This window comes from Pundamilia nyererei, unplaced genomic scaffold (assembly GCF_000239375.1).
Source record: "Pundamilia nyererei isolate P.nyererei 1_Seehausen unplaced genomic scaffold, PunNye1.0 scaffold00100, whole genome shotgun sequence".
NCBI lineage: Eukaryota > Metazoa > Chordata > Actinopteri > Cichliformes > Cichlidae > Pundamilia > Pundamilia nyererei.
Window position 1 is genome coordinate 86,616 of NW_005187501.1, and position 13,202 is coordinate 99,817.

The 13,202-nt window shown below is 37.0% G+C and overlaps 2 protein-coding genes across 2 annotated transcripts in view; both read left to right on the forward strand.

Moving 5' to 3' along the window:
• LOC102198916 (deoxynucleoside triphosphate triphosphohydrolase SAMHD1-like) overlaps positions 1-10,173 on the forward strand; it is a 50,811-nt gene extending 40,638 nt beyond the window's left edge. The window contains exons 7-20 of the mRNA XM_013912753.1: positions 3,852-4,012; positions 4,104-4,240; positions 4,516-4,589; positions 5,422-5,598; positions 5,693-5,790; positions 5,991-6,099; positions 6,194-6,285; positions 6,378-6,493; positions 6,598-6,719; positions 7,372-7,401; positions 7,484-7,570; positions 7,726-7,833; positions 7,912-8,025; positions 10,159-10,173. Of these exons, the coding sequence (XP_013768207.1) occupies positions 3,852-4,012; positions 4,104-4,240; positions 4,516-4,589; positions 5,422-5,598; positions 5,693-5,790; positions 5,991-6,099; positions 6,194-6,285; positions 6,378-6,493; positions 6,598-6,719; positions 7,372-7,401; positions 7,484-7,570; positions 7,726-7,833; positions 7,912-8,025; positions 10,159-10,173 (1,440 nt within the window). The remainder of the gene's footprint in view (positions 1-3,851; positions 4,013-4,103; positions 4,241-4,515; positions 4,590-5,421; positions 5,599-5,692; positions 5,791-5,990; positions 6,100-6,193; positions 6,286-6,377; positions 6,494-6,597; positions 6,720-7,371; positions 7,402-7,483; positions 7,571-7,725; positions 7,834-7,911; positions 8,026-10,158) is intronic.
• A 1,036-nt stretch (positions 10,174-11,209) lies between these two features.
• Positions 11,210-13,202, forward strand: part of LOC102215371 (SAM domain and HD domain 1) — a 12,675-nt gene continuing 10,682 nt past the window's right edge. Inside the window, exons 1-3 of the mRNA XM_005740403.1 lie at positions 11,210-11,570; positions 11,695-11,761; positions 12,744-12,816. Coding sequence (XP_005740460.1) covers positions 11,390-11,570; positions 11,695-11,761; positions 12,744-12,816 — 321 coding nt within the window. The 5' untranslated portion in view covers positions 11,210-11,389. The remainder of the gene's footprint in view (positions 11,571-11,694; positions 11,762-12,743; positions 12,817-13,202) is intronic.

Sequence of the window (13,202 nt, forward strand, 5' to 3'; positions counted from 1 at the left end):
GAGCCTCCTGCCTGAGGGGAGCAGGTCAAACAGACTGTGTCCAGGGTGAGAAGGGTCAGCTGAGATCCGGGCTAAGGTATAAGACCAACAATTTTCAGACATTATCACACACTAAAACTGCCATGTAAAACTCTAAAATGTAATATTTTAAAGTCTGTTTTAATTACCTTGGCCATGGCGATTGAACTTCAGTCTGCACAAGAAGGATGTCTTTAGGAATTAGGAATACTTTATTAAAAATAAATAATGTTCCTAAGCACAGGTTTCACAGCAGTGATGTGAAAATGTGAAGGTGTGTAATCGGGAGGAGAGAAAGTGCCACATCCATAAACAGAGAGACAGAAAAACAGGATGGGAGCAAAGGGTGGAGAAGAATCATAAAACACTAAACAAATATATCTGTATATAGAGAGAGGAACTTGCAGTACATAGCAATCAGAACTCCATGTTGCTGACAGAGACATCCTTCTTGTGCAGACTGAAGTTCAATCGCCATGGCCAAGGTAATTAAAACAGACTTTAAAATATTACATTTTAGAGTTTTACATGGCAGTTTTAGTGTGTGATAATGTCTGAAAATTGTTGGTCTTATACCTTATACCTGATTAGAAGTGCTCAGTGTAAGCATCATTATTATCTGTGTCGTTCAATAAACAGTGATGATGTTTTTATTTTATTTTATTTTTTTAAATCCATAGTCAATCTTAAATAAGATCCCTAAAAAGTTATTACTAGTCATTACTAAAAACAGGTCCTATGTCAGCACATATGCATACACTGAATTTTGTTCTGTGTTGAAGAAAGATTCGAATTTTTATTGATTTTTAATGCACAACAGTCCAAAGGTCTCTTGGCTTCCATCAGGTTAGTGTCAGTTTCTTTTTGTGTTTAGAGGAAGGCCAATAACACTGAGGTTTATATACTCAAATGTATCCCTGGAATTGAATTTGCTTTCCAAGCACATGTTTAAATACCTTGCAGTAAAAATGAGCCTGCACTGCACTTCCTCCATTTTCGAACCAAAATGTTTTTTGAAATATTCGTAACTTCATCCTAAAATTTTAACTGTACCTGAACTACCTGAACAAACATCATCAAGATGTTTGTCTACATGCTTGCAAAAAGTGAGGGGTATAACAAGTCTTCTTTTTTTCACTGAATATCCTTTTTTTATATTGGGCTATATTTGGTTAGGGCAAACTAATCTAGTGATTACTATTCTGTCCTTGCAATGAGATCTCATTTTCAAAGCTCATTGTTTCTGCTTCAAAGCAGAAGTGAGCTCATAATTAATAAATCAGTTAAAATGTCCTTACCTCACCTACAAAAGAAGTGCAAACTCAAACTTATCACTGGATTCATGAAGCATGTGCAGTGACCAGTTTTGCTCACAATAACTGCATAAGAGGAGACAAATACTCCAGTCTCAAGAAACAGAGGAGCATCATGTCATGATGCCATCACCTCAGTGCTACTGTTTTTTGTTTTTTTTTATTCCAATAAAGGTAATACATACTATTGGTGATATTGTAAAAGTGAGTGAGATTTTTTGTTTTTTATTTCTTGATTGGCTGCATCAGTCTTGTGTTGTGGCTGTCTGTGGAGTTCTGAAAGTGAAATTCCTAGAAATATATGTGTAATGATGTCACAGCAAAAATGACAGAGCAGGTGGGGTCGTATCTACCAACTGTCTTCACCAGACATTAGTGTAAACTAGCTACTGATCAAGAGGCACAGTATCGGTTTGGAACTGAAAGGCATTGACAGTGAAGGTATTTTAGTGGTTGACTTTATCAGAGATGTATTTGTAGGAGCTTCCATTAAAGCACACAAAACAATTTCAGGTTTACATGGTAGAATAGTTCGGAATAATGCAGCTCTTGCCTCTGGATAGGTCTACCTGATACCCCCATATTAGTTTTCTTCCTATATCATCATAATAATAACATTGGCCCAGGATCGTGATTTTCACAGGATAACCGATGCCCTCTAGAGGACTACATATATCCCACAACATGCTAGAATGGCAATTTATAACATCTAGCCCACAAAATACAGTTTTTGTTTTAGTTGTGAATGTGATGCTATTCCTTCAATAGTTTGTTTGAAGTCCTAAGTAGGTGAAATAAAATACGTACTTCCCCTAATTCTCCTAAGCATTGTACTAATACCATTTCATACCATAAAATAGTCACACAGTGGGCCCATCTATTCAGAACCATTTATTGCAAAGTTGATTTAACAGTATTGCCAGAATGTTCAAGGTTCCTTTATTACATGTTGCCACCATTTGTAGGTACAGACTGCGAACAGGAAATAGTAACTTCCAAACCTCTTTATAGTAGAGAGGAATTGGGCTCTTACTAAGCAGTAAGAAACAGAGGGCAGTTTGTCAATCTTTTGTTTAAATAGCCTTTTAGTCATTGTGAATAAACTTCTGTATTTGTGATTTTTGTGTCGAAGCCTCAGAAGTGATAAACAGAATATCGTTGTCATATTTTGGTTATGAGTATCGAGTATAAACTAATTAATTACTTGTATGGTTTGTTCTTAGGGGAGGGGCTTAAGCTTTATGAGGCTGAGTTCCTGAGGGTGGAGTTCAAGGTGGCTCTGTAAGAATAAAGGCTGGTCGGCCTTTGAAATTATCTGTAGTTGATTTATAAGTCTCCTTCATTTTTTTTAACAGTTTGTTTGTACAAATTTATTTTTGGTTGTTCATACCACCAACCTGTGCCACCTGACTATCAGTATTTCTTCTTTTTTTTGTAAACAAATTGCACCTCGGGTGAAGAGAATCCCTGGTTCCACCGCATCTGTGACCCCCTTAAATGTGCCCTCTGGATTTGTGCTCCACTTGAGTCTGAGTCCTAAAGAGCTCACACAGTCACAAAAATTTTTAATATTTTACTTTTATATCAAAACCACATTTATTCTTCTTCAGCGTCCCCAAATTTATCTGCTCATGATGCTTTCAGAAAAAAAAACATGCATAAAACCTGCACTTTCATATTACCCACAGTATTATTATTATTTAAGACATTGTTGCCTCACTGGGAGGGTGTGCTTGTTTTTAAGGCACTAATTTGTGCTACTTGATAGTAATAATTATTGAGATAAACTGAGCAGCTACATCTTGGTATAGAAATCAGTGCACTGTCAGTAGAACAGTAAAGAACTTTCCACTCCCATGTTTACATATTTTCAAATGTGTCATCAGGCTAAATGCCCCCCAAAATACTGGCACTGTTCCTCTTTAGTAAAATCCAACAGAAGTGACTGCCCCTTGTGCAAAGCACTAGTAAATGTAGACCTAAATATCACATCACAGCTTTGACCAATTTTTTTTGTCTCTATGGGCTTTCTTGCATCACATATGCTTAAAGTGTTTGTTTGGTAGCATCTTGCAGTAAAATGGCTGATCATAAGATGTTAAATGTGTTATGTTAAACACAGAAAAAAGGTAAGTTGTAGATTATGGTTTTTAGGAAATATTTTTTGTTGTTCATGTTTAATTCCTTAACATTAGTTGTTTAATTCTATGAATCTTTTCCCTCTTGCATTGGAAAATAAATGGGTGTGTGGGTGCTGTCCTGAGCAGCACACAGCATTACATGCTTTACTGTTACCTTTTGGTTTTTCAACAGCTGTTATTAATCCATCCACATGTACCTTTTTAATGGTTATGGTATATTGAGCCTGTTGGCAGTCTATGACAAATAAGAAGTGAAATATAGTAACAAATCAAATTAAGGGAGAATAAATAAAATAAAAATAAAAAAGACTCAGCGCTACTACTCATCTTTAGATAGACACAGTTTATCAAAAAAATTTCTTTCTTTTTTTTCACTCAGGTGTTTAATGATCCCATCCATGGCCACATCGAGTTACCTCCACTTCTTGTCAAGATCATAGACACGCCCCAGTTTCAGAGACTACGAAAAATCAAGCAACTTGGGGGCGGTTATTATGTTTTTCCAGGAGCGTCACACAACCGCTTTGAGCACTCAGTTGGGTATGTCAACATGTTTGGAGTTACACATTTTTTGATAAATTGTTTGTTTTTTCAGTTTTTTTCATGGTGAACTGTGTGTTTTGTGATACAGAGTGGGGCATTTGGCAGGAGAGCTTGTAAAAGCTTTGAGGGCAAAACAGTTGGAGGAGCCGTCACTGAACTCAGAATCCCTCATCAATGACCGAGATGTCCTTTGTGTGCAGATTGCAGGCCTTTGCCATGACCTGGGTAAATCATACACGCGTTTTTCAGTATTACATGCATTATATTGAAGATGTAAGGTGGCTCTGTCATGTAGTCCATACACCCCTCCTTCAAACAAGTTGTTCTGTTTGAAAGTTGGAGGAGACTGTTTTTTCCTGGAAATTTACAAAAGTATTAATAACCAAATATAATCAAATAGATTTTTATTTGATTTTTGTCAGTGCCTTACAGGAATTTATCACAAGTCACCCAATCTGAAGTTCACACACATTCACCTTTTTTTTCCCCTTCAATTCAAGGTCACGGGCCTTTTTCTCATGTCTTTGATGGAATGTTCAACCCTCAAGCAGACCCAAATGGTGAAAAATGGGAGGTAAGAAAGAAAAATATTAGTTTCAGTTTGTGTGAAATGGGTCGTAGCAGTCATTCCAAAAACTGAAACATATATAAAAATACAGAAAAAAATGGAAATGGACCAGCAATTATTTCGCTGTTTTTCTGGTCTCACTGACCACTTGAAGCACTACAAAACTTTATTTCCACACACTTTGAGCACTTTCTCTACTTTACATGGCCCATTGACAAATACATATTAACAGAATATGCACATCTTTGGATCATGTGAGAAGTACCTGGAGGAAATCCAAAGTCCATACAGAATAAATACAGATTCACTGAGTTAGCTCCACTGTGACTGAAGACTGAAAACTTAAAACAAACTGTCTCTGTCCAAAGTTAGGAAAATCTGAGCCTCTGTAAAAGAAACTGAAGAATACTAATTTAGATGGATGTAAAAACAAAAAACAAAAAACAAAATCATATTGGTGCAGGCAGGGGGTGAAAAGAAGAACAGTAAATCTCTCCTTTTGTTACTGCTGTCAATATTTTACATCTATTATGATGGGGCTTTTATTTGTTTAAATAAAATTTAATTAATAAATTTGCCAAGTAACATTAGCTACAGCAGTTCCACTAAATGGTAAATTAACAATGAACATGCATTTCACAGGTTAGGTCAGACCTGTTGGCTTTGTAAAAGGAATTGTGACTGTTACATTTGAAATTTGAAAAGCATATAAATGTTGTTTGATTACTTATTACCTGAGAAGTTAACCTGTGTTTTTGTTTGTTTGTTTTGGGGGGGTGGAGGGGGGGTCCACTTTGAATCTGTGATCATTAAAATGCTTGTCTTTGTGTTCTTGCAGCATGAGGATGCCTCTATATTAATGTTTGATCACCTAGTGGATGACAATAAACTGACGCCAGTGATGAATGAGTACGGACTGATAACAGAAGGTGACAATGAGAATGACCTGGTGTTTATCAAGGAGATGATTAAAGGATCTGTGAAGAACAATTCACCTCTGAATGAGGTATTCATCGTTTTTTTTTGTGTGAATGTTTTGAAATCAGTCAGGATTATTCCTGGAAAAAACTGTGCCTAACGTTATTATTCTGGCTTCATCTCCACAGCAGTTGTATAAAGGTCGAAACAATGAAAAATCCTTTCTCTATGAAATTGTGGCAAACAAACAAAATGGAATAGATGTGGACAAGTTTGACTACTTCGCAAGGTGAAGCTTGCTATCCAGTAAAACTGTCCTCTTTTAACTTGTATTGCTAAATTTCTCTGTATCAGTTCCTGTTGAACATCAACAATATTCAATAATGTTTGTTTTACTACACGATATGAAGAATCTCAGGAATACTTTGAACATCTTTGTGGGGGGAATGGTTGTTTTTTGAAATCCACATCTTCTCACTCCTATTTCAGGGATTGCCACCACCTGGGCATCCAGAACAACTTTGACCATCGACGCTTTATCGTATTTGCCAGAGTGTGTAATGTGGACGGGCAGTTGCACATTTGTTCTAGAGACAAGGTGCTGACCTGTTTTGGTTTTTTTTATTAATTTTGAAAAGAGCGAGCTATTTATCTCATTATCTGTGACTAAACTATAGGCATGCTTTCAACAGGAAATAGCAAATCTGTATGACATGTTCCACACAAGAAACTCTCTCCACAGAAGAGCCTACCAGCACAGAGTAAAAATGGCAGTAGAGATTATGTGAGTACCTGTAGTTCAGGTGTCAGTACTACACAACATTTAATTTGTCTACTGTCTCACCTAAAACTGACATGTTGGCCATTTTTATTCAGGATTAAAGACGCTCTCTTAAAAGCAGATCAGGACCTCCAAATTAAATGGGCAGAAGGGGAGGCTTGCTGTCTCTCCGAAGCTAAAAAGCACAAGGAGGCATACACCAAGCTGACAGGTAGAGGATTTGAAGTGTGGTGTTTAAAATTAACTACTCGTTTAACTTTTAAAACATCTGAACTTGTCTATACATGCATTTTATTTGTTCTGTTTGCTCTGTAGATGAAGTGATTGAACAAATACTCCACTATGATGCTTCCACCCCTTCCTCTCTGGAGGAGGCAGCACAGATTATACAGAGGATAATGCGTCGAGATTTGTACCAGCTTGTGGGTGAAATAAAGGTCTGCAGTTATATTTTCATGTGTTTGTATTACAAGTTCACTATTGACAGCTGAAGATGTTTTCTTATCTACAATTTCTAAACCTGACATTATGAATATGCAGTCATGGCCAAAAAGTTTTGACAATGGAACAAATTTTTCATGTGCATGGCTGCAAAAAACGTTTAGCAACAATAAATTTTTGTTGCTAATGTTGCTTGACGAAAGGAATTTCAATACATAGTCTTTAATAGTTATTCAGTAAACCTCTCTTATTAGCCCAGTTTAATCTCCATGTTTATTCCCTGTTGTTGTTAATAAAATCAACCTAATATAAAGCCTGGTGTCAGCACGTGATATGTGACTGGCTTTTCTGACATTGCCTTTACACACATGCCCTAACAGGAGCTAGACAGGTATACACTACTACTACTTTCTGAGTATTTTTTCTATGTGTGAACTAAAACACCAAGCTGTAGATTTAAATATTTTAAAGTCTTGGAAGACCTAAGAAAGTCTTGAATTTAGGAATCTAAGAAAAGTCCAGTTTCAAACCGAAAAAAAATTGAAAATTGAGAAACACATGGAAGGAGTGTAAGGTAAAGGTTCTCTTACTGTTACCAATAATGAACAAATCTCTGTCTTCTCACTCCAATTTTTCTGACTTTCTCAGCTCAAGAAAAAAGACCAAGAGAAAGCAGAGGTAAGAATGAGAATTCATCATAAAACAAGATTAACATATCAATAATAAGATAAAGGCTCAGGTTCTCTCTTCCTTATTTCAGGACGTGACTAAACGTTTAAAAACAGAACTGGCTAAAGTCATTCCTAAGGATGGAAAACAGGATAAAAACGACAACTTTGAAGTTAAAGTGAGTTTTTAATTTAATTGCCTTCAATAAGTCTTTTCTTAATATCTTGGATTTTGTTAATAATCATTTGATTCAAAAGACGTTGCGAACCTCCAATGAGCCATTATTTACATGTGAATATAAACACCAGCTTCTCTGTCACACTTCTCTTTTAGGTTGCCAAATTTGACTATGGAAAGAAAAATGAAGACCCGATCAGTAACTATACATATTTCTACAGCAAGTTTAACCCTACCATTGGATTCAAGATCAAGCCAGAAGAGGTCAGAATCACAGTGCATATATAGGACAACTTTCTGCTGCACATTTTGTCATTTTTATGTCACTGTCCTTGTTGTCAGGTATCCAATCTTCTCCCAGAATGCTTTTCTGAGAAGCATATTAGAGTTTACTGGAAGAGACGTAATGATAAGCGTCTGGAAGATGCAAAGAAGTGCTTCGAGGCTGTGAAAAAGGTATTAATATTAGAGTCCTAATTACGAATTACAGATTTATAACTTTGCCTTTTTGGTTGTACTAATGAACTTTATATAAATACAGGAGGTGGAGGAGAATTGGAGAATTAGAGTGACGTCAAAAAAGCAACAGCAGGAGACGCCCAGTGAATCTGAAGATGTTAAACATTCAGACACTAAGTTTTAATGATACTGCAGAGATTCTGAAACAGGAATTTAAATCATAAAAGTTAAGTACTTTGTCTATTTTACAATATCTTCTTTTTGTTTTTTATCTTTTATTTTAACTAAGTGGTTTAGTTTGGAAATTAAATATAACCAATATATTTACATACTGAATGATTTGTAAATCTTCCACATCTCCGGTTGATATGGTTTTGTGGTTAGCAAGGCTTTTTTACTTTCTGCAATATGTATCTATGTGAAGTAAGAACCTAAAATCTAAAACAAGTCATGTATTGCATAAACTATATATCACGCAATTTTCACTATTATATTATATCACATAGCTCAGCTCTGATCAATATATGGTTAAGACAAGCATTGGGTACTCTTGTGAGTTTTGACTGTGTGAAAATTTATTCTTTATTATGTAATGGGTCTCTAAATGAAAACCTACCAAAGGTTAATTGAAACTTTTAGCTGTTTTACTGTTTAGATGTGTTTGTTGATTTCGGGTCTATTCAAAATAAAGCTCCTTTTCTCTTTCTGTTGTATCATTTTGAAGTTACACCAAAAGAAGAGATTTTGATATAATGCTATATTTATAAAAGTATATATTGACTTCCCATACATACAACGATGGAAAAAAGGTAAACATTTTAGTTTACCTTACTTTCCTAATTTAAAGGCCATTTATTTCCCATTTTATGGGGCATTTTCTCCTATCAATAACAGATGATAAACTGGTATTAAAAAGATCATCCAAGGCTGAGCCAAAGGAGGGAGGTTGCAGGAATTAGGCTGGGGAAGAAGCACTGATGCTATCAGGCTAGAAATGCACCTATTCTTAACAGCTACATATTCAGCTAAGTGTTTTAACGTCAGTCTACAATGTGGCAGGGTGTTGGAGTGGGCACCAGGTATTTATGACAACAGCTGATTAACAACAGCTGGTGACTTGAAGGTCCACACCTTACTACTGCAAACAAGCATCTACAGGCAGAAGAACATACAGGAAGTAAAGGGTGAGGGACAGAGTGCACAGCCAGATACTAGAAAACTGAGGTAGAGCTTTAGGACATGTCCAAGCATGTGGTTTATATGTAGTGATTTTTGAGAAAATAACACTAAATCAAATTACTGATGGTGAATAGGAACAAGTTCAAGGTATAATGGATGACTAAAAATCCAGCAGCAGGTTTACAGTTTACATTTATCAGAGTGAATTGTAAGCACCAAAACTGATGGTAGAATTGATTCAAATGGGGTTATCATCAGTACATTAGTATCATTAGATATAGTTATAAGAAATTAGAGAAAAAAATTATAACTATGCAAATATTTATTTTACTTGTTTTATAAACCATTCAATTAATTAATCAAAGTAAATAGAATAAAATTGCTACACTTGTATTTTAAATATTTAAAGAACAGAGCAGACTACTATACAGTGTTGTTTAATCAGTGTGTTTTACCGGACAGCGTCCATGATAATGACCGTCTCTCCTTGACAGCTCCGACGGTTTTAATCGATATGAAGTTACTGTACATAACACCGCCTTTTTTATGCGTTTACGTCACCGAGTCACTTTATGTGAGGCTTCATTCGCTTCATCGCAATTTGCTCCGCCCCCTACTTGTCATCCAAGTACTTGCGACGTGCATCAAGCTGTCCGCAAGTAGCGAGTTATAGACCGGAAGCAGAATGTGTTGCCTATTTTTTAAATATGTATCAAGAAGATCTTTTTCATTTATTTAATTATTAACCAATACTTTAGCAGCACTCTTTATAAGGGGTTATTGATCTATAAAATTTAACAGTGAAGTAGGGAGCGTATCAGAAAAACAGGAATAAAATTGTTGTTGTTTTTTCAGTCATCTTTAGTCATTGGATACTTTTATAATTCAACATCATAATCTTTGGTGTATAAGTGTCTGAGTTACGGGTTTCTGGTTTTGTTCTGTATTCAGAGTCTGCTGTCATAAAGACCCAGAACTTTATGGAAATACTTTTTGAGGTAAACACAGATATGTCAGGCTCAAAAGTGGCCCAAATGTGCCATTCCTATAAGTCAAACCCGATCCTGAGTGATATTCTCGATTCGGGTCAATATTAGGTCAGCTACAAGTCTGCCGTACAGTACAAGCCAGATGTCAGAGATATCAGGTGTTTTATAACATTTGTCTCCAAAAGTTGATTCTGTTCATCTGGACGTAGCGTTTTGTGGGAGAAACGTTCAGTCCTTCAGTCTCAAACCTTCAGTCTCAGCTGACTGCAGGTTTCCCCAATCTCAGTGGTTGTTGATCAATGGTCATGAGAATTTGCATAATTAAGATTAAGGAACTGACCTCCCAGCCCATTGTTCCTTCAGTGGGCTGGTTTCAGTCATTATGCAAATGTACTGTTTATAAGATTGGGGAAACCTGCAGTCAGCTGAAGAAGTCACTTGGATGAGTGATGAAACGCTACGTCCAGATGAACAGAATCAACTTTTGGAGATTTACTTACGTGGATGATTGAGCATGCATCAAGACCTTCTAACATTTGGTTATAGCAGACCCAGATGGCACTTGCCATCACATATACCAAACCCAGTTCATAACTTCTGGGCCTCATGTGGAGAACACCATAGACTTTTAGCCCAAATAACAATTTAGCAGTGCCATTACTGATCAGTCAGTAATAAAAAATAGCCCAGATTAGATGGGGGATGGAAATGTGGAACGATAATAGTTTTGGGGGGATCTTTGCTTTTGCTTTTTGGTTATGCCACCCAAAAAGCAGGGCGTTAAGATGGGTTTTATGCTGCAATATCCCATTAAAATGGCATACTGAAAACATTATTTGGACACACAAATTTTGTTTTCACATGAAGAGCAATTTTAAAAAATCACTATAGCTGAGCATAATATAATTTATCTTTAAAAGAAAACAATGAGTCATAACGTCTTGGTCGGTCAGCCATGTGAACAAAACAGTCTTATTTTGAAAGGAATCCCCGGAAGCGCTGTTAGTGTTTCGCTATGTTTTGTGGCTCCCTGAGGAAAGTCAAAACCCCGGCATTTTTCACTTCTCTCGTGTCTTCTCTGCACAGTTGTCAGATCAGCTGCAGTAGTCGACGGGAGAACGGCTATCGGCTATAATTTCTCGTGCTTTAACTTGCGCATCTAAAGCGAAAAGGTGCCAATTTGTTAGCTCACCATGGAGAACCGAAAGCGACCATTAGCAGCGGTTTCAAGCCCAGATGATAGCTTCAAAACGCCGGAAAAGAAAGTGTCAGTGGTCCGGGTGTCGGATTCGGACTACATGCAGTGGGGAGTGGAGGAAATGTGCCGGTACCTGCGAAGAGAAGGTCTTGGAGAATGGGTGGACACATTCAAGGGTTGGTTTTCTGCTTTTGCCATCTTAAATTAGGCGCTCGAAGCTAATTGTTATTAGCGCTAATCTGCGGACTTCTGTTTTCATTGTAACATCTAAGCTAACATCGAAACTGTTGTGTTGTACAGCGCAAAAAATCACAGGTGTCGGGCTTCGGGATCTCAGGGATGCTGACCTGGAGAAGATTGGCGTAAAGTAAGTGCGTCCTCTGTAAAACTTGGGTTGGGCGTGTGGACTGGGGGAAGTCTGGTGTCCTGCCAAAAAGCAATTTCCGGTTTCTTTGCCAGAAAACGATTACCAATATTTAAACCACTGTAAACGACACGCTGAACTGTAAGCTGTCACATACATACGTACATACATACATTTTGACTCAGAGAGAGCATCCCTGTCACAGGGTACAAGCTGACTTTTACATATCTTTCATGCCATTGAGATTTAAAATGTCTCTTTCAAAAGCGATCTGGCTGACAGGACTGTATAAATTGCAAGAAATAAAACAAAGCACGAATATTAATATATTTAAAAGTACTGGGTTGGATTACCGTGTGGAACTTAAAGTAGGTACAGTAATTCAGTCATAACAAAACTTGCAAAAATGGTAATTTCAATATTTTCATATAACCCTTCGTAAATCTTCTTACTACAGGCTATTTATCAATATAGTCAAAGTTATTGGACCTAAAACAAATGCATAGAAACATCAGCAATCAGTTTGTGTCACAGCTGGTTAACCCATTAAAGAGAGCAGCGCACACCTGTAGTGTCAAAGAAGGGCAATTTGGTGTGTATATACAGCACCCATAAAAAAAACACCAGAGCCAGGCTCAGGGAGGAGCAGCCATTTGCTGCGGTATAACTAAGGTATGATTCAGGATCACCTGATCCAGGCCGAACTATGAGCTTTATCAAGCCTCAGACTGAGAAGAGTGTCTGTTTCCTGAACCCAAAGTGGAACTGGTTCCACAGGTGAGAACTCAAAAATTGAATTCCTAGCCTCCCGTTCTGCTTCTGTTTTCACAGCAACCTGGTGGACTAGTTTTTCAGCATCACTCTGACACAGGACGTTTCTAATTTTATCAATATTACGCAAGACATTTTATGCATCTCACCAGATATTCCTGCAACTTTTTCACTTTTATTTTTACCTCTTCTTTTTCTATTTTATTCTTCCAAGGTGTCTGGGTGACCGTCTGCGGATCCTAAACAGCCTCAGGAAGCTGTGGCAGATTGAAACTGAGCCAAGCAAGGTAACAGTTGTTTCACTGTTTTGTGCGCTTTCAAGGCTGTGGAGATAAGTAACACACAATTTGGGAAACGGAAACGTGGAGCACTGCAACCCTGATTTGGATAAGCTGTTAGGAAATGTGGCATAACACCACAGTCTCTGAATGAAAGACATTCTCTGTCCTCATTGGCAGAAGGACCTACCTGATAGTTCTACTAAGAAAAATTTAGAGCTTTTTAAATTAACCAAATTCCTGTCACTCTGCAGCCATATTGATAACACCTCTTTTGCCATTTTTTTCAGGCAGGAAATGTTAAGAATTAATTGCTGTATTTCAGTCAAACCATAAAAGATTAAAATTGAAGATGTGTGCTGAAAACAGGGTTTCAGAAAGTCTTTTTGGTTCTG